This window comes from Anser anser (assembly GCF_964211835.1).
Source record: "Anser anser genome assembly, chromosome: 19".
NCBI lineage: Eukaryota > Metazoa > Chordata > Aves > Anseriformes > Anatidae > Anser > Anser anser.
In genome coordinates this window covers 12,565,117-12,587,660 of record NC_139740.1, presented here as the reverse complement: position 1 = coordinate 12,587,660, position 22,544 = coordinate 12,565,117, and the positions used below count along the sequence as shown (strand labels likewise).

Below are 22,544 nucleotides of genomic sequence, written 5' to 3'. Positions count from 1 at the left end.
TCTTGGCTTTGCAGGGCAGGGAAGGAGCGGAAGAAGGCGGACAGGTACGCCCTGGATTGCCAGGAGAGGGCCTACTGGCTTGTGAACCGGACTCCCGTAAGTAGAGGATGAAGGTGTGTGGTGTTGTATCTCAGCAGTGCCCTCCTTAGAGTCCCCCTGGGACAAGCTCCTGCCTGCTAGGGGAACAGCCATGGTCACGGCCCCGGGGTGTGCACCCCATTGCTTCTCCTCAGGGAAGGGGTCAACGTGGACCCAGTATGAAATGTAGAGAGCCACGAGCAGAGCAAAAGGGGGCCACAGGGCTGAAGAATTGACTGACTCGGTGGCAGTCGTGGAAAAGAGGTCTGGGGGGAGGTTGTACGTCCAGACAGGGGAGCAATCCACAGCTCCGCCAGCCTTCCCAGCCACAACCAGTCTGGGATGCAAAATGAGCCCTGAATTCACAGCACCTTCCCCGTGATTGCTCTCAAAGGTGCAAGGGAGGGAGATTTGGCTGCAGCATCCGTGCTCAAGGGGAGAGTTCCCCCAGACAGGGGGCAGAGCTCCCCTGGGGCACGCCTGGCTGGGAGCTGCGGCCGTGCTCAGCAGAGCCAGGCAAATCTGTGCTGGTCACAGCCTGCTCTGGGGCTGTGCTCCGTGCTCGCTAGTCAGAGGCTTTTAAGGTGAAAGTGGAGAGCGATGAGTGGCAGCCCTCAGGGCCCGGGAGTCTCCCCGTGCATTCGCGTGTCCCCCAGACTTTAAAGCAGAGGAGTGACAAAGCTGTGGTTGTTTCCTGCTCCTGACAGCCCGGCATGCTCGACGTCCTGGAGTATGGATTAGACCGCGCGACAGATCCCAATGAAAATAAGGTAAACCAGGTGAGGCAGCATTTGTTCACCGCTGTTGAATTCGTTTGGGAGGACCCAAATAACGTCCCTAGGGTGGTGTTTTTGGGGGGAACGCAGGCTGTGCAAGTCAGCTCAGCTGTGACGGCCAAATGGGCCAGAAGTTGAAGCTGTCTCATTGTCCAGGGTGTGGGGCCCTCAGAATAGGCTTTGGCAGCTTCTTTTGGCTTTGTCAACTTTCATGACACATCAGTTAGTGTGTGTGTAGCTAGAGGAAATGTTTTCTCTGCTGGTGAAGCTGAATTAAGGAATTCTCTACCTGCAGATGCTTGTGGCTGCCTTGTTATTAGTGCTGAGTGAACTCAGTGTGGGCTTGAGGAGTATAAAGGACTAGAGGAAGGATTAGAGTTTAAAATAAAATGGCAGAATCCCTCCAAAAGGGTAAATGTGTGGCAAAAAGTTGGTGTAGTGGATGGGAGACACAATATGTTGTGAGAGAATGCGTATTGTGAAGCTAAACAGTAAAGAAACACAATTAATGAGCTGAGACTGTGGAGGCTGTAACTGGGTGGGACTGGTTTGGAGTCCACAACGAGACGAACGCAGTTCGGTGAGGAGCTGAAGCTCATCTTCTGCTCCTTCATCAGTCCTTTAAAGCGATCCCGTAGCTGTGCACTTAATGGTGTTCATTTGAAAGTGAAGTCAGAGCGTGTCTCGGCAATTAAATGCAAATGTGACTGCGATCACACTCCCTGTATTCCCACAACTTCTCATTTTTGTAACAGCCTTTAAACATCTCAACAGCCAGAGGCAGGATAATTGCTTTGGCCAACTGTGTTCTGTTACCATAGAGACTGAACATGAGCAAAGTGTAGGTTTGGGGTGTATTTTATTCTTTTCTTGCTGTAAGTAGCAGCTGCAGAAAGCCCCCTTTTTTTTTTTTTGAAAGAGAGAGAGAGAAAGCAGGAGAGGGGGAAAGAGAGAGAAATGGAAAAGAGGAGTAGCCAGCTTCTCACCCACAGTTTTACAGCTGACACGGGAGATTTTAGCTTTGCAAATAGCCTGACAGCCCATAGGCATCCAAAAACAAAAAAAAAATCCAAAATCCATAGACAGCCAAAAGCTCACATACGTTCACCACTGGACTTGAAGCTTTTTTTTTTTTTTTTTTTCCTTCCCGTGCAGACTGCAGAAAGCAAAACATAAACATAAACACCTGTGGTTCAACAGCCTCTGTTGAGCAGAAAGGGTGGCCCAGGCTCTGCCTGTAAATGCTGACCTGGACTGTATTATTTTGTATCCTATCCCGTGCTAAGGCAGCAGGGAGTTTTACTGGTGTTTTCTGTGGGCCCAGCCTCTGGCTCTGACATAGGTGAAGCAATGGGAGCAGAAAACGAGTGCATGAATCCGGCACCCATTTGTTTGATTTTTGACTCCGATTCCACTCGATGTAGCTTGACTTTACTGGCCAATTAGTTTACTTTTATCTTGACAGCTGAGAAAGAAAATGCTCCCAGCGATAACTCTTTTCTGACATCAGGATGGCTTCTTTGAAGCTGATAGTGGCAAGAACATCTCTTTTTCACTTGCCTCAGACCCTTTGGTGAGCTGCTCGCTCTAATTGATAGATAAACAGGCGCTCAGCCACATGTTGCACTCCTTCCAAGGGGACTTTTATCACTGACCCGTGGGCATGCTATTAGAATGAGTTAGGAGTTGTAGTTGGACAGGGGAAGCAAGGCAGCAGTAGTTGTCCATTGATCAGCTAATTAAGGGCTGCTTTAGCCTTTTTTACCCAGGTCTCAGGCTCAGGATGAAGCATCGCTGCTTAGGGAGTTACCAGGCAACTGCCAGAGCCCACCGGCTCTCCTGCAGGTACGGCTTTTGCCTTCTTCTGTGAGCAGAAGGCCTTTAAAATGGTGCTTTAGCCTAGCCAAAATCACCGTGCTAGATCCAGGGACTACTGAATGAAACACCCTGGCTTGTCGCATGCAGCAAATCAGCTGCAGCAGTTCCCTGTAGTCGCTGCTGACCTTTAATTTCCCAAGTCTCCGTCAGTTTGGCTGCCTGATAAACACGCAGCTTCCGCAGCATCCTTCCCGTCTGTTGAACCAACGGGATCAGGAGCTAATAAACAAGATAGGGGAAAACCAGCTATTTGAAAGAAACCCAACATCTGGGCTGCTCAGAATCTGATTTCCAGCTGTTGGGGGGGAAGGACGAGTGCAGCAGAGCTGCATGTGCAGATGGTCGTGTGCTAGGTGCAGAATTTGCCTCTGGAGTGCAGGGCTCCCAGCTGGCTGCGTGTAGGGAGGTTCGTGCACCAAAAGGGGGGTTTGTGTGTGCAGGAGCAGCTGGTTGCATGCTCCAGTGCTGCTCCTCACTGAGAGAGGCGGTGCCTGCAGGTTTTTGCTCTGACTGAAGGAAAGCGAGCTGTGGAGGGGGGCCAGACTGCTGGTGCCACCGCATGGGATCCCAGTGCTCGTCCTCGCTGCTTACTGACCTGCACGTGTGGGTGGGGGGCACTGCCAGCATTCGGGGAGCAGGCAGACTGCAGGGTGATTTGACCAGGTCTGAAATTCACTCCGAGCTCCGTCTGGGCGCACCCACGAAAGCTGCTGTCCAGCTGTTTGCGTCCTCCGCAAACACCGCAGAGCAGCCCGACGGGCCAAAACACATTACCGTCATCTCCACAACGTGGTCGGGAAGGCCCGCGCCGAGAGCAGAGGAGGTCCGTCACCCAGCTGGAAGTTAGCAGGAGGCGTCCCAGCTCTCGTAAGGAGCTCGGGGCTCCAGCCACGTGGATCAGCTCTCGGCTGGGTCCTGGCTGGCTCCCAGCTCCGCTCTGCAGCTGCGGCTTGCGTGCGTGGGGAGCGCTCAGCTGGCGGCAGCGGGCTGTGACGAGGCTGTGCAGGGCGGGACGGCGCTGTGCCGGGTCTCGGGGAGGAGGATGTTCTTCTAACGAGCACGTGGCCCTCTCCTGAGTCAGCCGGAGCTCTTTCGCTAATTGCCATTTTGATTGGAAGCCTGGAGGGCTGGGGAGCTTATCCACGGTAATTGCGCTAAGTCACCCATTAAGAGCATTGCAAAATTAATCTCGTTATAAGAAATTACACTTCTGTTCCAAATGTTATTTCCTTCTAAATGGCAGAGGGCGGGTGGGTGCTATGGGGCACTTCGGCATTGCTGCTGTCAGCAGCTGGGGGTCAGGACGGGGAGTGCAGTGGGGACAACCAGCGGTGCTCAAAAGGACACAGAGAATATCCGGGGTCTCTTGTACCAGCAGCAAAGCTGGAAACACTGGTGTGGGAAGCACTGGGGTAGGAAGGAAAATGAAATGATGTGCAGCCATGGGGTGAAACAGCTGAGATCCTTCCCAGTTGCTATTGGTTTCAGAACTGGAAAGGGCTGAGCACAGCCAGCACCTGCAGTCGTCGGTGGGGTGATGGATGCTGTGCCCCGTGCTGGGTTCCTGGTTGATTCCTCGCCAGTTCAGTGTTTGCCACCGCTGAGTGATGCTCAGCCCTTCTCATGCCATAGCCCCATTTTCTGTGCAGTCCCCCACCCAAGAGCACCCCACCAAACCCCCCCGGCTTCCCAGGGCCAGCTGTCCAGAGGCTCACCTGCCTGGTCAGGCTGTGGCAGGAGGAGATCCTTGGTGTAGGATGCACTTAAAAAAATCTTTCCCTGTATGCAGATGTGTTCATTAGCTTTGATTTTTTTTTTTTTTACATATGTACACATAACTTTTCTTCACTGATGGTAGTTTAATTTATTTCTTGCTCTGTGTAACACTTAACTTACTGGGCTCTTTTTCTCCTTCCCAACAGCTATTTGTCTCGTGTGTGTATCGTGTGCTGCGTGACTCTAAGACCCCTGTAGAAGACAAACACAACTTAACTGCCACGTGAGCTGCCGTCAAGCCGTTATGCCAGCATCCACCTCTCTTCGCCCCTGCACCACGCCTGTCCAAGGCACCCACTTGACAAAGCAGAAGAAGACATGAGGGGCCTTTTAAAATCATCTAATGATTTTAACCTCTTAGTTTTCCTAAAGTAAATGCCCTAGCCACTCTTCATTTTCCTCAAATGGAACAGTTCAGCTGGCACTTTGGAAATCTGATGGGGCCTGATTTGTATCTCAGGTTGCCCAAGTAGATAGCAAACTGGTATTGTGCAGGAATTAGGTGACCTGAAACAGAAAGTTCTCTAAAGAGGGCGTTTCTAGGACAGTAAATGCAGCTAGTTTCTCTATGCAAACAGGTGGCGAGTTTTTTTTGGGGTTTTGTTTTTTTATTTTGACTTCCATTTCTACAGTGGATCTGAAACAATAATGCTGCTGTAGAAATGTGGGGGAAGAAGAGGTGCCTGCACGAGAGCTTTCCTGGCATCAGGGGTACAGCTAAGCTGAGAAGGGTGAAAAAGCTGCTCTTTAGTCCTTGTGTCTTCCAATTATGAGGCTGTACGGCCCTGTGGCCAACGATCCTGTTGTTGTCCAAGAGCTTTGTACCCCCGTTGATGTGTCAGCCCTTAACTCCTCATGTGCAGTTCCTTGTGTGCGGCCAGCGCGGCTGCTGTTTGCTTTCCTGCCTGTCCCTGCTGAGACTGTGTGTGCTGTCGTTCAAAGCTGGCCGTGGCATTTCCAGCAGTAAAAGTCTTCCTCCCCTTGCAATGCCACGGTGAGGATTTCTGTTAGTACTGCACCTGCCGGGCTAGGTTTATGTTAGCATCAGACGGGCTGGCTTCATGGTAGCGCTGTACAGATCGGCTGATCTGCTGCGTATCTGGCTCCTGCCGCTGAAACGGTGAGTGTGCCCTCTCAGAACCAACCAAGTGTCAGCAAAATACGCACATTTTTCTTCCTTGTGTAGGACAATTTCTCCTTCCTGAGCAGGACTAGTGGTTATAGTTAAAATGCACAAGCAGACCTGCATCAGTCTCACTGCGGTCCCTCGGAAAGCAGCGCTGGGAGGGCGTCCTGCCTTTCCCAAACAGGGCAGCTCAGTGTGCAGGTTCCCTGCTGAGAAGGTGGGAGACGCAGGCTGCCTGTGTCGTTTGCTGCCAGATGCTCCCCTCCTCATGGCTCACAAAGACGGCGCTTCCACGAGGCACTCTGCAGACTAGCGTCTGCCAGGGGCTTAATTAGATAGGGTAATTCTGGGCCGCAGATTAGCTGCAGGACTCTTGTTGGCTAAAATGGGAGATGCAGAACTAAAAGGCTGCAGAAGCCTTTAAAGGCTTGCTGGGAGCATCACTGACTTAGCCTGTCTTTCGCTCTCCTTCGTCAAGTTTATTTCACACAAACTAACTGTGCTTCAAAGGAAGCTGGGTGAATAAACACCCTGCAGTTAATTTCTTGCCTTCAGTTGCTTGCTCATTTGTGGATGACATCTAACATAGTCTGCGTTACTCAAATCACAACGTAAGCAGCCCTTGCGCAGCAGATACTGCATCTGAGGCTTTTAATTGTGGTGTTTATATTTTGCAATGTGTTGGTTCCTGTCTCCTTTAGCGAATATTGAATGATCTAATCTGTGTCTCGTAAACGAATCTATTTTAGCTACATTAGAATACCCCCTTAATTGAAGGCACACAGGCAGGCTGTGATGGAAGAAGCAACACTAAATAGTAAATACAGCTAATGGAATGATTTACGGTGTGTAGATGCTCTTAGCTTTGATGATAGCCCTGATTAGCTGAGCTGCTGTGTTTGATTTTAATTGTAATGAGAATTAATTGGAGAGCACTGCAGAACAGCAGCCCTGCAATAGTGTTTTCATATTTCAAAAAAGGCGAGTGAAAGCACCCACCCCAATTTAATGGTTTTTGTTTCTTTATGTTACAGAAAAAAACAATGGATGTTTATAGGAGAGAGGTAACTAATTATTCCCTTATTTCTACGCGCTCAACCTATACGTATTGCTTATTTCAGTATTGCATGGGGGACCAAAGCCCCCTTTGCAGGGGATAAACTGTTTTTAAAAATGTCTGGGTTTGGCTGGCAAAGTCTCTGTGCTATGAAGCTTTCAGTCAATATGTTTTTGGGACATTTTCTCCCACTACAGGCAGCCAGCAGCTCTCCCAGCGATGGGAAGGCTCAGCAAGGGCTGGTACCAGGGCTAAAATCCAATAGATCAAAATTAGTGGTGGGGAAATCACGGGAGATACATCCAGTGGCGCCAGCGCAGAGACAGCCAAGGATCAATGATAATTACATGGTAAATCATCGGGAGCATTTCTAGGTGCCCAGAATGGTAGCTATTACCCAATTTTTATATAGAATGGAGAGTGGTTTTAATTACTTGCACATTGCAAAATGCTCTTTTGATATTTTCAATAAGCTCGGTGATGATAGCCATTTTACTGTGCCAGTGTAGGGATTCTGTGATTCCTTGGACATCCAGTGGATTACTGGGAGGAAGCACTCCTCCCAGCGCTCTGAGGTTCGGATAGAGCTGGCCTGCTCTTTACATCTCCGTGCTCCTAACCACGGCTGTTTCTGATCCCTCTCAGATCATGTACTATCAGCAGGCCATCATGAAGTCCAGAGTGAAATCTTCGGTCTCCCTTGGAGGGTAAGTCCTGATTTCTTTCTGTGCACTCGTTAATTAGTCTTCAGCGCCCGTCTCCTCGTGAGATGATTCAGCTCTGTTCTGGCAGCCGGTGACTCAGCAGGGGAATCGATCTGGTGGCCACGCTCTGTGCTGTCTGCGTCCTGGCTGTCTGGGCTGTGCGCCCCTGGGCCCGAAGGCACAAGGCCGGGGGGGGGGGTCAGAGCCCCAGTCGTGATGAAGAGCCCCTTGCAGCTAAGGGGAGCTTTACTACAAATGTCTGCGGAGCAGTTTCAGCCTCTCGGTTGAGCTCCCCTTTGAAATTGAGAGGTGTTCAGCCTGGCCGGGGCTGGGACCCAGCCCAGCTCTGCAGGCTGGAAAAGCAGCTCTGGAGGCTGTCCTGCTCGGGTGCAGCAGTGATGTCTGTCCTGTGCCTATTCTGCGTGGGGTGAGTAAGCAGTGAGACAGATCGACCCTCCTGGCCCCAGGGTTCGGCCCCAGGGAGTGTTCTTGCTCAAAAGGTAATGCCCTCGGAAGGCAGCAGAGCTGGGGGAGTCTCTGATTAGTCTGTATGATGAAGGAACACACTTTCCTCCCCAGGAAAGTCCAAGCAATTAATTAGCAAGTCCTCTTCTCAGTGGGAGTGTTTACTGATCAGATTTTTGATGAAGCCAATTAAGTGCAAAGCTCCCAGTTGTAGCATCAGCTGCTGCTGCATTTGCCACGGGTGTTTCTTACCTGGAATCACGTGTGCTGGGCAGCTCCCTGGAGGTGCAGACCACAACACTGGGCTGTTTCACATAGTCCTTGCCATCCAGAGATTCCTATAAAACCTGAGATAAACGTGATGCTCAGGCCTGTTCCCTGACAGAAAATAGTTACAGATGAATGAAATGGGAGGAAGAGCCCAGGAAGCTGTGCTGTCTTCTGAGAACTGCAGCTTGCAAGGCACCAGCAGCTCTGTTTCTTCATCTGCCACTGACTGCTTGGTCACATTAAATGCTTCTTGCCTCAGTTTTCCAGCCTGTGAGCTGGAGCTGGGGACACCTGTCTGCCTTCAGGAATTTTGTAGTGCTTAACTGTTTGGCAGAAGCATTTTTTACACAATAGTCCTTGTCTTATGATGGATAGTACCCAGTATCTGGATCAAAAACTCCTTAGAAAAGTTGGATCTCCACCTTGAACTATGGGATTTGCTCCAAATCAAATTATTATTGATGAGGATAAGATCAGCGACTAGATAATGTGCATGCATCAGAGCACTGCATTGATTTAGGAGGAGCTGCAAAGCACTCATCATTCAAAGGACAGAGCAATGTTACCTGAGCTGACAGGTTTAGATTTGCAGCTTGATTAGAATATACGGATTGGATTGAATTATGCAGGTGCGGAATGCCTTGGCATTTCGAATGAGAAGATAGGATCAAGCGCTTCTGTGCCAAACCTGCGGTATGCTTTGTGCAGTCGCATTGTATGACTGAAGGATCCATGCCAAGGTGCCTGTTAGCAACAGGCCCTTGGACAGTGCTCTCCCAGCTCGGAGCACATAAAAGCAGTTTGGCCTGGAAGGAGTTTTAAACAGAGAAACCAGATGAATTTTTTTCAAGAATGAAAAAGGGAGGAGAAAGCTAAAATTCCAGGACATTAGTGAAATTGGTTGTAATTACAAGTCTCGCCAGCCTAGGAGGTAGGAGAAGTGTTTGTCTGGTTCCTGCTAGGGTAGGGAGATCTTTGCTTTGTGCTGAGCCCTCAGACTCATTTGCAGAGGAATGGGCCGTGTGGTAGGTGAGTAGAGGCACGGAGAAGCCCTCAGCACCGCCTCACCTCTCCCACAGCTCGCTGGGCTCTCCCACACCCTGTCAGGAGGCTGCAGAGAACCCAGCCTGAGCAAACACCACGCCTGCTTTCCTTTTCTCTTGGCACTTCCCTCCCTGTAATGTGTGGCACAAAACAACACGGGCAGGCGTTTCTCGGTCTGAGCTGCTGGCTGGAGAAGGAAGCAGCACTCGTTTGGGGGCTCAGTCCCACTTCCTTGAAGTGAAGAGGCAAAATGAGGTGATGGAGGGAGGAGAGTCTTGGATTTCCCAGCACTTGAGCTGACAAAATCACTGCTTTGAAAGACACTTGGGAGATTACTGCTAGGCAAGTGGAAAAGATTAACAGCACTAATGAATCAATTTTTGCAGTAAGGCAGGGGTCACATTCCAGACCCCCGTGGTAAGGCTGCGCCTCTGAAGATACCCGCAGTCTGTGCAGCCATTTGGTGGTTGTAACGGGGCTGCCAGCACCGTTGCTTGCAAATTAAGATTTTGATTTTGCTGGATTTACCTGCAGGCTTGTGAAGTACTCTGAGCAGTTCCTCTCCAACGATCCTATCCTGTCGGGATGTCTCCCCAGCAACCCCTGGGTAACAGATGACCCTGAGTTCTGGGATCTCAATGCAAAGCTGTATGTATTTATATTGTTTTGCCAGCTTGTGGTTTACACTGACCTTTATGCTGATAGAAATCAGAAAGGGGAAGCATTGATCTCATCATGATATCCGGTCTCTGGTTGTGAGCAGGGAAGCATTCCCTTTCTGACATAGCTAAAGAAAGTGTCTCCTGGGAATACTTCGTGCTGAACTTGCAGCATTACCTTCTTGAAGTGGGGCCTTCCTTAACGTTATAGAAATGCCCGAAGTGTTGGGGGTATGCACTTAGAAGCTGCTGAGTGGGTCCAATCCTCCCCTAGGATAAGTGCGGTCCAGTTTTACTAGCACAGGAGTGTGGAACGTGACCAGTTACGCTCAGGTATAGCACTCTGCACACACCTGAAGTTGCTTTCTTATACAGAGTTTGGGTTGGAGACACCTGCTGGTGGTCCATCCCTTCTCTGAAGTCTCCCTCGGTTTTTCATTCAGACAGCATTTGCTAATTACACAGAAACATCTCTGTGTTTGAAGCATACAGCATGTTGCTGGTTCTCATTTGAGACCAGCAATCCTGTTACAGTGATAATATCCCATTAGACAGCCCCAAAGGTAGCTTCGCAGAGTGCCTTTATGAGAAGCAAAGCTTTGAACACCGACCAGTTCCTCCTCCAGAATGGGACGGAGTCAAACCTCCATCAAAGCTGGGCCGTCATTGTGAGAGCAGAATAAACCCAAGATAAATCCTCATCCCACTGTGTACCAAGTTGTTTAATTACTGCTTACTTAGTGGGCTGACTCGAGGAGCTCATTACAGCATTCTGGAAACCAGAAAATGCCGAGAAGTCTCCTGACATTCCAGCGAAGCGCATTTTGGTTTTAATTAATCTGCCATTTAGATGGGCCCCATGAAACTGTCGGTGCTGTTTGTGTTCATCCTTTGCAGAGTGGATGTCCCCACCAGAATGCGTGTGGAGCGATGGGCCTTCAACTTCAGCGAGCTGATACGAGACCCCAAAGGCCGGCAGAACTTCCAGCTCTTCCTGAAGAAGGAGTTCAGCGGTGGGTCTGTGCTCTGTCCCTTTCCCCCTGCCTGCGCCGCACAGCAGGGCGCTGTACAGCTGAGACAGAGCAGCAGGAGAAATCCTTGCCTTTGCAATAGATGCTTTGGTCATAAATAATGGTAAAGTCCCAAAGTGGGGCGAGCAGAAGTGACTTTGGGCGCAGTGGCTATGCAGGCAGTGCGTGCAATACCACCTAGTGGCACAGGACACAAAATACAGCGCAGAGCAGCCTGGGGCGAGGGGACTGCTCCCAGGCAAGCTGGAACTGGTTGCATTGTCATGCTCTTGCAGGTTTGTCACTGAGCAGAAGGCAGTGGAAGGTTGTTTCCCTCTGCAGTCTCAAGGAGATTTTCAAGGTGGCTGTAAGAATTGGAGAGACTCTGAATCGGGGCCAACTTGTACTGAATCAAACTAATTCAGTTTAGGAGTTAATTAATGGGATTGCAATTTCCTTGCTCTTGCTCTCTGCTGACTGAGTGCTTGTTGTGCAGGAGAGAATCTGAGTTTCTGGGAAGCCTGTGAGGACCTCAAGTATGGAGACCAATCCAAGGTCAAAGAAAAAGCAGAAGAAATTTACAAGTGAGTGTGGTAATTTTACATACTTAAACTCTTTCTACATGAGTCCCATATGCTCCTTCCATGTGTTGGCATTCTCCAAACAATTTATTTCTGAGGCTTTCCTTTGTAAGCTGTCATTAAGTATGGCTGTGCTATGTCCCCGTGTAGGAAAGGAGCTTGTGAAGATGAAAGCGTAAATATTGTTTTGTTATAGAGCTACTTTTCCCCTCTGTTCTCCAGTATGACATTTACATCTCGTCAAGGAGAGGTCTTAGCACATAGTTTAAATACAGGTTTGGAACAGCAAATATCTTGGGGCTGCCACAAGGCGAGTGGAGAGACCCTTTTGATTCCAGTGAGCTAAAATTTGTTTTGTGTTGTGTGTTATGCTGCAAGAGGAAGTGACTGCATGTCACACAGTTCGCTCTGCTGAAGAGGAGATCGGTTGCCCAAGATTAGGACAGCAAATTGTAGTGGGAAGTTGAAGGGACTTTTCCTTTCATCCGGAGGCAGAGGAATCTCTGGGAATTCACTTGTTAATGGCACTGTTGATCCTCCTCCTTGCAGGCTCTTCCTGGCTCCAGGAGCAAGACGCTGGATTAACATCGATGGCACAACAATGGGCATCACTGTCAAAGGCCTCAAGCACCCTCATCGCTATGTGCTAGATGCTGCTCAGACCCACATTTACATGTTGATGAAAAAGGTTTGTTGTTTGTTTCCAAAGTCGGAGGGGGATTCCAGGTCTCTGGGCCTTTCCGTGCCTTTGAGTGTTATCAGCTGTCACTTTCAAGTGGCCTCTGTTTGAAAAATCCCGCAAGTTTGCTGACTTAGGCAAGCACTGGTTCAGGCCTTTGTACTGTGCTGCTGCTTCCTCCCTCTGGGGCAGCATGCCCCCAGGGTGGCAGAGGTTGGGTGTCTGCTCGAAGTCCTGTTTTCTGACATCAGCTTGGTCACCAGCTCGTTCAAGGCTTGAACAAATCTTTCAACTCCCTGGCTGAAAAATTGAAATGCTGTTGCCTTTTTACCTCCAGAACCGGTGTGAGACTAACTCAGTGTTCATTCAGCACCTGAAAGTTTTATACATTCCTAGCACCAGTATTTAGTACGGTAGCAGCTATATTTTCTTTTAAGGGTCATCCTTTATTCGGTTGGTACCGCTCTGTGTGCAACATCAGGTGTCCCTATGGGGGGATGCTTTTATCCAACTGTTTTTTATCAGTGGATGTGAAAGGTAGTAGCAACTGTGATACAACTGCACGAGTTCTGTACCAAGAGCATAACCAGACCTCATTAATCTCTTGAAAATAAGTTTTACTGATTTTATTTTTTTAAGCACTTTTCTGTGGTTATGTTGACGGCCACCCCTTTCTGAGGTCTGACTGATGCAGCAGACTGAGGGCTGATACGGGCAGTATGTAATAATGTCACGGCTTTCACTGGAGCATGATGACCGCAGATAACCTATAGCTCCTCCCTATAAGTGATACAAAACACACGTAGCAGGAAGGAGCATTGCTGGCCAGATCAGCAGCTAATGAAGATTGACAATGAAAGCAAAAGAACAATATTGATTTTAGCCAGTTGCTGAAAGGTTTGGCTTCCAAAACATAAGTACTTCCCTGCAATGGCTGTGGGACACCTCTGGCCTGGACTAAGACCTCTTGGTCTGAACCTTACCTGGGAAACTCTACTGGAAAAAGAAAAATATTGGGAATTTTGCAAGATGAAAGGGTATTGGTTTCAGTAACTACATTTTCCTGAGAGATGCAAAGTTTCTTAGGCTGCTGGGTGAGATTTTCCAATTCCCATCTTCCTGAGCAGCTGTATTTGGTGGTGTTTGCTGTTTGCAGCCCGTAACAACGAGTTTCCCTTTTTTCTCCTAGTAGGACTCCTATGGCCGCTATTTAAAGTCTCCAATATACAAGGAAATGCTGGCCAAGGCTGTTGTGCCTCAAGAGACTGTCAAAAAAAGGCAAGTGAAACTGGATGTAATTGTGGGGTTTGTTTTTCTTGCTGTAGCAAGGGTAGAAAAAGCCTGAGTTGCAGCAAAATTACTATGATTTAGATGTTTGCTTAATTAAATAATTTTTTTCACTAGAAGATGCCTTGCTTTGAGACTGATTATGCTCTTTATTTGTGAGCCCTTTGGAAACGGCTCATGTGCAGCCAGAATATACTTGACGATTGCTCAGCTGCCTTGTGTGTTGGGTCTGTTTAGAAAGGCTGTGATTGTTGAATTAATCACGGCTCCTTTCCTGGAAGGAGAGAGCACTGTGTACTGGGCATGGGAAAACTCCCAGCCGCGAGGCGCTGGCTGCCAGAGGAGACGCAGAGCCACTGCAGGGTCCTCGGCGGATTCTGCTCAGCTCTGCCTGGACAAAGCCGCTTACACCCTGCGAAATGAAGGTGAAAAGCAGCCAAATGGAAACGAATGGCACCTTTTCCTGTGAGTGGCTGCTGGCACAAGGTAGCCAGCCTGAGAAGGGGCAGGCTTGAAATGGCTCTTTCCAGACCAAGCTAAGAGTCGCATGGCAAATTTGGACCATTTGAACTACAGTTGCTTCTTAAAGCAGAATGTGCAGTGTCAGAGCCAGACTGGGTGGTGTGCTTCTTTTCGTTCCTCTTCCACTCGTCAGCCTCGCAAGCAAAAAGAGGAATCGCGGACTTTCACACTATCACTTCATCTAGAGCCCATTTCAAGACAGTGGAAAAAAAAAAACCCAAAACCCTCCTGCTTGGGGCTTGGTTAGTTTTTCCCTGAGCCACACATCACAAGGTTGCTGGCAGATGTTGGCTGACCCCTGGTGACCACCGTCACGTCTGTCAGTGCCTGTCCTGGACACGCAGTGCTGAGACAGCACGCTGAGGGAAATACAGGGCTGGCACCCCATCCGGACGAGGTTTAAGATTTATTTTCACTGCTTGGTAATGCTTCTGCTGAAGCAGATAGCAGGTGTTTTTGGGGGTATCAGGGATGCCAGAACCACCCAATACTGATCCCTGTCTCGATCTTACTGAGAAAAAAATCACCCGATGGCAGTTGTTTGGGTTCACACTGACTGTGAATTACTTTTGAATGCTTACAACAAAAGAGCAATGTACTGGACATCTCCTGGCCTCGGTGTCCCCGCTAGGACCAGAAACAAGACCGCCTTTACTCTTGTAGTAGTTCTGCAGCTGGTGTGTGACACTGAGTCACCAAGCCCTGTTTAAACCACCTAGTCTGCACTTGCACTTCCCTGTTGTTGGGTGCGTGACAGCAGCATTTCTGTATCTGAGCTTGCCCTCCTGTAAGTGAGCTCCTGGAGTGCTCGTTGGCCTCTCTTTGGGAGAGACATAAAGAGATCAAAAGTCTTTAGGAGCAAAGTCAGCCAAAATGCTAAGATGCATCTTTATTTCATGTATGAAGAGCCTTTCTTCTGCCTGGTCAGGTACCAGCAGGTGCTGTAACAGGTGCCCCGCTCCCCATGCGTAGCCTCAGGGATTTAACCGGAGTGTTTTTTTCTAACTGGTGTCTCTGCTGTCCCTGAGGCCATCCAGAGGTGCAGGGGTTTCAAGGACGTGGTTTCTCACTCAGTGACGGTGTGGTTTCGGTGCCCTTCCACCTCTCAGTAACGCCCTGCTTCTCTCTCTTTCTGCCCAGCTCCAATTTCCCGTTCGGCCGCCGTCAGCTCCGCTCCAGCCCCAGCCCCGTCATCCTGAGGCAGCAAGAGGAAGAGGCCAAAGCCAAAGAAGCTGCCACCACTGTGGACATCACGCAGGTCATGAGCAAGCTGGATCGGAGGAGCCAGCTCAAGCAGGAACCTCCCAAGTAGGCTCTGAGCCCTGCGGGGCACAGCGCAGGGAAAAGACAAGCTGAGGGTGGTGTTGAGCTTCGTCTCCCCTTCCTGAAGGTGTCAGTGCTGCTTTAGGTTTCCCAGGCCGGCTCTGCCAGCAGCCTGCTTCCTGCGCGTTGCCATGGCTTCTGCAGCAGCAGATGTCACTTCCCAGGCACGGCAGGCATGGGAATGCTGCCGGAGCCAGGCCGCTGGCTGTGCCAGACTCGTGGCACAGGGCCAGAACCCCTTTGTGCACACCATGGAGGTGCAATGCCTTCTGGCTGCCCCAAGACCCCAGAAGGTTGGGCAGCCCAGGCACCTCTCCCTGCCTCCTACTCCTCCAGGAGCTGGGATGGCAAAGGGTAGAGTGGAGTTGTGCTGTCCCAGTCCTTTGGGTTCAAATCGGCCTTCCCTGGAGCAGCAGTGGAGGACCCTGCAGGGAGCAGGACGAAGCAGTCAGCCTCAGAGCACGTCCATGCTGGCATCCATCCTCTCAGTAGGACGTGCACCCTCCCAGGGGATGCGTAGTGGGCACCCTTCCGAGAGGAGTGGTCACATAAATTCTCCATCTGCTATAAGGCACACGAAGTATCCTGCACCTCCAAGTCACTGCAGAGGAGTCACAGAGAGAAGAGTGGGCTAGACTTCTCGTGAGAATAGCATGATGACCATTTCTGAAGGTTTGGGTGACTCTTTAAATTTTAATGACATCCCAAGTCCCCCTGGCTCGTTGGAGATGATCAGCGGAAAGCTCTGCTCTCCCTGTTCCTCCCCCACACAACGAGCTAGGTGTGCAGGCTTAGAGCCATCCCTCTCAGGAGCCTGCTGGAGAGATACAGCCACAGCTTTGTGTTTCTTTTATCAAATCCCTTCTGCCTCTTCTCTTGTCTTTTTCCTGCTATTCTATTTTCTGCTGTTAAAAAAACTAACAGGAGGTAGTTCTAATTGTCACTGGTCTGTAGCCTAGAGGCAAGGAAAAGACAGGGCAGAGGTGTTAAGAGCTGACTTCAACTTTAAGTAGTGTTTTTTCATTTGTTCTTTTGCTCTTTAGAATAAGGAAGCCTAAATAACTGTGTTAGCACTAGAGAGCTTCGGGAGATTCCAGGCTTTGCTGGGAACCCCCTGCCTGTCTGGACCAGGCTGATGATTACCAGAAGTGGAAGATTCCTGCAAAGCCCAGTAAAGAGAATCGCGGGGGGAGCAGAAAAACTTCCTCGTTTGTTAGAATTTAGGGGAAGTGGAGGGACTGGGTGGGAAGCACTGGAATACAGGAAACTCCTTAACTCCTACTTGCATTATTCATCCGTTTTTATTACTGGAATGAATTTACAGGAAAATGGAGATAGAGAAAACTGGATGTGAGTGGGAACCCTGAGGTATTAGGGTGTATGGAGATCAGCCTCTCCCTGACGGGGAGACAGCCAGGCCATAGGCCCAGACAGCTTCGAACAGCAATTCTTGTCCTCCCTGCGTGTGTTATCAGAGGCAGAATCAGGGCTACGTGGTCTGATCTGGTGTCACTTCAGAACCAGTCGTCTTCATTTTGCAGCTGAGCTATGGAGATTTTTGTGAGCTCTGTTAACCTAACGGTGATAAATGGTATAGAGGAATTGAAATCAAGTTACATGAGTGAGTATTCAGCTCTGGTGTCAAGGTCTGCTTGCTGAGTCCCTACTCGCGTTCCCGAGGGAAGCAATAGCAAATTTTGCAGTGCCATAAGGGGGAGCAGGCTCAGCCTGTAAATGCTTAAAACCACAGGGCTTCTGTATGTGAAGTACTGTACCATCAACTCACCTTGACATAAAAGCACTGAAAGGTACTCAAGAGCTTGGCAGGGCTGGTCTGCAGCTGCTTGGCTGTGATGAGCTGTACAGTCCCTTCAGAGTTTGTGTAACGTGGGGCACTGAGCGTGTCGGGATTGCCAGTAGTAGTAACACGTGGAAGATCAAGTCAGGGTATAAATAATAAATAACAAATCCGTGTGTTCCAGTCAGTCCCTGTGATTCTACTTCTGTTTTGTCTGTGTCTTTGCTTTTTATGTTATCTCTATCCATTCCTTTCTCTGATTTTCTCATCAGCTCAGCTTTGCATTGCTGTCCCACCGCCATGGGTTAATGCTGCCTGCTCTAGAGTCACCGTGCTTGTGAAACACCAGTCCCCCCCTTGCAGGCAGAAGCTGGCTCTGTTCTGCTTACAGGCTGAATAAGCTGGTATAACCCAGCGTACCACTCCTTGGTCCCTTGCTGCTCAGTCCCTGAAGAGGAAGGTTGCATGGTACAAAGTGTGACCATGGTACAAATTGAACTTTGTTTTGTGTTAGCCAAGAAATTGTTTATTTCCATTGGAAATCAGAGCAGTATGTTGTTTGTTTCTTGGCCATCACTTCCGTGCATTCATCTGTCTAATAAAAATAAATAGAAAATGAAAAAAGAACTCGGTTCGTCCTTCTCTGTCTTGTCTCAGCATGTTCATCCCTCACTGTGTCATCTCTTTGCCATGCATGCATGCGTTTTCTCTATGTGCCTCTGCTCTCAGCACTTCTCTTTGGACGCTTGAGCTGCGTTTCATTTCTGCTGGTGGTGATGCTCTGGAAAGGGGGTGAGGGTCCTGGGCATGCACCACATACTCTGGACAAATCTGTCCTCCAGCTCATCCTGAGGGCTTTGTTAGCTGAGCCTGAGCCTTCACAGCACCAGCTAGAGACACTGGGGCCTTCAGCACAAGATGTAACGTCTTGTGTTATCAGTCTTCAGGGGTTTGAGCTCATTGTCCTATTTCTTGGGCACCACAGCGGCTGGCACAGCGGTGCTTCGCGTTAAACGTGGTTGTACCACTCACAGCCGTGCTCACGCACTCAGAATAGCAGACTCCACGCGTGGACAAGCTGGTGTCTCCTACAGCACCCCGTCTGCTGTGGGGCCTGATCCACCAGCACCCACCGAGGCCGGCAGCAGCAATCCTGGTGTTTTCCGCGAGAAAATCACGACTCCTCTGCTCCCCTGGGGGCAGGCCGGGGGTGCAAGACGGGGGGCCGGTGATGGAGCCCTGTCCCCATGCCTGAGGACACCAGCCACCAGGGTGCTGCCCTGACCGAGCCTCTCCTTTTCCTCCCCGCAGCTGTGCCGCCTCACCTCCCCGGCCCCTCGCCTGCCCGTCTACGCTGGCCCCAGCAGCCTGCCCCCCGCGTCCCCCGGCCCCACAGCCCTGCCCCACAGCACCGCCTGCCCCTCGCCCATCAGCGTGGCCCTGGACAGCACGGTGGGCACCGAGAGGGAGCAGGAGCCCGGCGGGGCCAGCCCCAGCCCCTTCCCCTCCACCGCCGGCAAGGTGGGAGCTGCGGCGCCTCCCAAGCCCCGGGCGGCCGCCCTTTCCCTCAGACGGTTCCTGAAGAGGGGCTGCCTGAACTCGCCCGTCTTCGCCACGCTCTCGCCGAGGTGCCCGGCCGTGCCCCACGGGAAGGTGCAGCCGCTGGGCGAGCGGGAGCGGCGGCTCCGGCAGGACGCCAAGGCGGTGAGCAGGTAAGCGCCGTGCCTGGGTGCCTTCCCGAAGGGCTCACCTCAGGGACCGTTTGGTTTTGTGGTTAGTTTGTGGCTAAATATTATCAGCAGAGCCCACAGAGCAGGCTTTTTGCCTCATATTCCAGTCAGCTGTCACCATCTTCCCCCGTGCCCGCTCGCTGAGGGCTTCCCTCGCCTGTCATGGCGAGGGGGCAGCGGCTCCACTCCTCACAGGCTTCGGGGCACAAAATGGAGGAGCCGCCGTCTTCCCGCTTGTCCTGGGCACCAGCAGCCGTGAGGCTGCTGTGTACGGCGTGGCCAAGCTGTTGTTTGCATTAGCAGAAATTTGTCTGATTCAGGTATTTCTTCCGTGCAGTCCCACTACCTCCACAACGTGCCCTTAAGGTCCTCAGACCAACGGCAGCCGGTTGCTGGCGCGTTTTGTTAGCACTGTGAGGATGCCCGATGCCCTGAGCTGGGCTTACAGAAGGGTTTCTTACAACTCAGATCACAACTGGTGTTTTCTCTGCCTGTCCTGAATCACAGAAAGCCTTTCAAAACTGGCTTGTCGTGTTGGCTTGTGTTTGTTTTCTGCGTGCAGCATTTCCTCTGCTGATAAACAGGCAGGAGGCAGTCCTGGTTGTTCCTTTCTGCTGTACTCAGGCCTCCTGTTAGTGGTGTAAAGTTCCCAGGTTTTACTTTAGGTCCTTGAATTCTGAAACTCACTTGCATGTTTGTGTTTATTCTCAAGCTCTGGTTCAGGTATGGTTTAATGGTCAGAGGAGACACAGAAGTAACAAGAGAGCAGAAATCTTGAGAGAGAACCTCAAAACATTTGTTGTTTGGGAACAGGATACTGTAAGAATGGGGATTTTTACCTAGAGAATCTCCCACTTTCAAGACCAAACCTTGGCCTTGTCCCTCGCTGAAATTAATATCTACTCAGCCACTATTAATCCACCCACGCTGCTGACCGAGTGGATGAGTCCATATTATAAATTCAGAAGCACAAATCTGAGGGCTCTTTATCTACCTGGCTGTGCACTCCAGCACACAGCAGTTTTGCTTCAAAGCTGGTGGAGTGCACTTCTTTTTTTTCCGTTTTCCATCTATGTGGGCTTGTGCCCAGGAGTTTTGCTTTGGGATTTGGGGTTTGAACAATAAAACACTCAAAGCCAGACTCCGTGCTGCATGCTTGCTGTTTCAGAGAGCACATCAAAAAGTGCCCTGTGCATGATGAGTTTTTATTTCACAACGCAGCTTCTTCCAAATAAAAATGGACATTGCTTTGGAGAGCCGAACCTACCCTGTAGGCTCTGCGGAGGAAGAGCACAAGTGCCACCAGGTTTGTAAGGACTCTGCAAAGGAGGTGATCTGCCCCTGGGAGAGCCCCGCAGAAGAGGGCAGAGCTGGGTAACCAGCAGCGCCTGAAGCAGCCAAGATGTGACCCCCTAACGAACAGACGCTTGCTGAGACACTGGGGTTTGCCACGTGTGGTTCAGTACATGGGCCATGCTGTTAAAGAAGTGCATTAGAGCCATCCTTCAGCATCAAGGCAGCTCAAACTACGACATCTATGAATAATGAACTCTGATATACCCATCTGTTTGTAATTCAAGAATCTGAAGCATTTCTGGACTGATTTTCCTATCTTTAGTATATTCAGATCCATTCATTATAGACTTCTTGATAAATGAACCTCATTTCTTGCCTTATAGCAGATGGAGAATTTATGTACATATATCCTGGGAAATGGTGTCTTATCTGAGTTACTTGCTTGGCCATGAGGTGTCAGCACACTGTACACAACACAGCTGGAGCAGAGCTTGCAGGCATTTTTCAGAGCAGGACTAAGACTTCAAGCACTGCCAAGATCAGACGTGTTTGTGTCCCAGCTTGGGTCCACCTCTTATTATTAATAAGAATTCTTAATTTTAAATCAAATTCATTAAGAAACAGCTGATAGCTGGGGAAAAAAAAATCAAACCTTTCCTGAGCACGTCTGTATCAGCTCCAGTTTCCCTTTTGTGGCTTCTCAGTGCCAGGATGGGTTTTGAAACTGTGAATTGGACTACGCCCCTGCAACACCCAGGAAGGTCAGAAATGAGTCTGTGTTGGCATTTTAAGGTCCTCCAAACTTAGATTGATGCATTGCCTGATGCACAATTTTTAACTGTGTTATTATCAAGAGTCTTAGAACATTGCTTTCCTTATGTCACACCAGAGTTTCAAGATCTTTTTTATTTTGTTCAAGTGTAGAGGGGTTTCCTAGATGTGTATGATGTGGGCCATTATTCTGCAAGTTGGCCACGTGGCCTGTGACTTTTGATGTTGCTATTTTGTACTTTTTAAGTGTAAATGAAGTTCTGCTTGTGTGGCTGACGTGGTTCATCATGCTGGTTTCTACTGCGGGATTTGAAGTCTCTCTTCCTGCCTGCTCAGTGGTCCCCGTGTGCAAGGCAGGAGGTAAAGCTGCTGTTCAGTGCATCGTACGTGGCTGACTTTGCCCTGACAAATCAGCCTCAAGAACTCTAAAAAGGCAAAGGAGGTGTGACTTCGGTAGAACGCAATGTGGATGAGACCCGGGCAGTCCTTGCTGCATCAGAAGTCGCGGTGCCTGCACGCCAGGTTTTGATGTGACCGAGGGCACTTTGCGGGTCCTGTGCCTCTCTTTGTACGGCTGTGTGTTTGCTCTTCCTGGCATTGCTTTATTGGAAGGGTTTGGTTCTGCTGTAGCAGTCACTGGCAATGTCCACCCACTGCCCCTCAGAGACAAACGTGGTGTCTCCTGCGATAGCTTTTGTTGATCGTTACTCAGCCGCTCTTGATCAGGCAGTTACAGTGTTATGCAGGAAACAAGACGTTGTGATGGATGAGTTAAATTTTGCCATTTGATATCACACACATTAATATGATAAGAATTACTGTAATATTGCCAGGGCATTAAATGGTCCTTTGGCCTCATGTTCCCCCTCAAAACCAGAGGGAAGACCTCAGGATCCAAGACTCAGACACCCTCTGTCATGCAGCTACAGCCAAACAGATCGGTGCACATCCCGTCGGACAGCACTAGGGGCTCCCATCATTTACCCCTTCAGGGCAGTGCTTTCCTTTCAATCTCTTTCACTTTGTGGACTTGTATATTCTTTCCCAGGGGGGCAGACACCTGTGTGGGCAGTCTCAAGCCTGCGCCTCGCTTTCCTTCCTTCCTTTCCATCAGCCCTCGTGGTCTGCAGACCCCCCAGCTGCCTGCAGGGAAACCAGAGCTCCAGAGGCCCCACATCCCTCCTGCCACTCCGCCGCGCTCGCACGGTGACATCTGACGATCTCGCCCCCGTCGTGCTGGAGTCTGGAGCGCTTTCAGCTCCGGCAGTTCAAATCCCCTCGCTGTGCAGTAGCCCATTTAAAGCTGCCTGGAGTCACCTGGAAGAATTAGCTCACTGCAGCAACTTAGACATCCAAAGTATTCCGATAATGTGAGGGATGTGTAAGGTTAATGACTGGAAAAAGTGATCGCTCCCTGTGGGCAGTTTCTCAGAAAACTCCCTGCTGTTTGGCGGAGAGAAGAAAGGAGGCTCCAGCAGCAGCAAGGGAGCCCCGTGCCCTGCTCGCCCGCCTCCCGCGGCTGCGTGGCCTGCCAGCTGCTGGTGCTGCTGGTGCTGCTGGTGCTGCTGGGGCTGCTGGGGCTGCTGGTGCTGCTGGTGCTACTGGTGCTGCTGGGGCTGCCACCTGGGAGGAGGAGGTCTTCTGCTGCAGGAGAGCTCCATCCTGGCATGCTGCAACGGTCGGATGTTAGGTATTGTTTGGATGAATTGGGAAG

At 50.2% G+C, this 22,544-nt stretch overlaps 2 protein-coding genes across 3 annotated transcripts in view; both read left to right on the top strand.

The window, feature by feature from the left end:
- The window catches only part of LOC310883894 (regulator of G-protein signaling 9-like), a 31,470-nt gene extending 13,813 nt beyond the window's left edge, over positions 1 to 17,657 (top strand). The window contains exons 8-17 of one of the 2 annotated variants that reach the window (XR_014573918.1): positions 15 to 96; positions 786 to 848; positions 6,669 to 6,698; positions 7,337 to 7,398; positions 9,709 to 9,822; positions 10,731 to 10,846; positions 11,340 to 11,427; positions 11,974 to 12,112; positions 13,293 to 13,381; positions 15,053 to 15,100. Coding sequence is in view for 1 of the 2 variants with exons in the window: in XM_083804934.1 (XP_083661060.1) it covers positions 15 to 96; positions 786 to 848; positions 6,669 to 6,698; positions 7,337 to 7,398; positions 9,709 to 9,822; positions 10,731 to 10,846; positions 11,340 to 11,427; positions 11,974 to 12,112; positions 13,296 to 13,381; positions 15,053 to 15,224 (952 nt within the window). In the remaining variant the exon portion in view is untranslated. Of the gene's footprint in view, positions 1 to 14; positions 97 to 785; positions 849 to 6,668; positions 6,699 to 7,336; positions 7,399 to 9,708; positions 9,823 to 10,730; positions 10,847 to 11,339; positions 11,428 to 11,973; positions 12,113 to 13,292; positions 13,382 to 15,052 lie in introns of both variants that reach the window. The other variant, XM_083804934.1, reaches the window with a different exon arrangement.
- Positions 16,548 to 21,103, top strand: LOC310883838 (regulator of G-protein signaling 9-like; the record flags this gene model as incomplete). Its single annotated transcript, XM_083804786.1, has 3 exons — positions 16,548 to 16,585; positions 18,323 to 18,745; positions 19,985 to 21,103. The coding sequence occupies 3 exons, from the start codon at positions 16,548 to 16,550 to the stop codon at positions 20,139 to 20,141; spliced, it is 618 nt and encodes a 205-aa protein (XP_083660912.1). The 3' UTR covers positions 20,142 to 21,103.
- Positions 21,104 to 22,544: the final 1,441 nt, after the last annotated feature.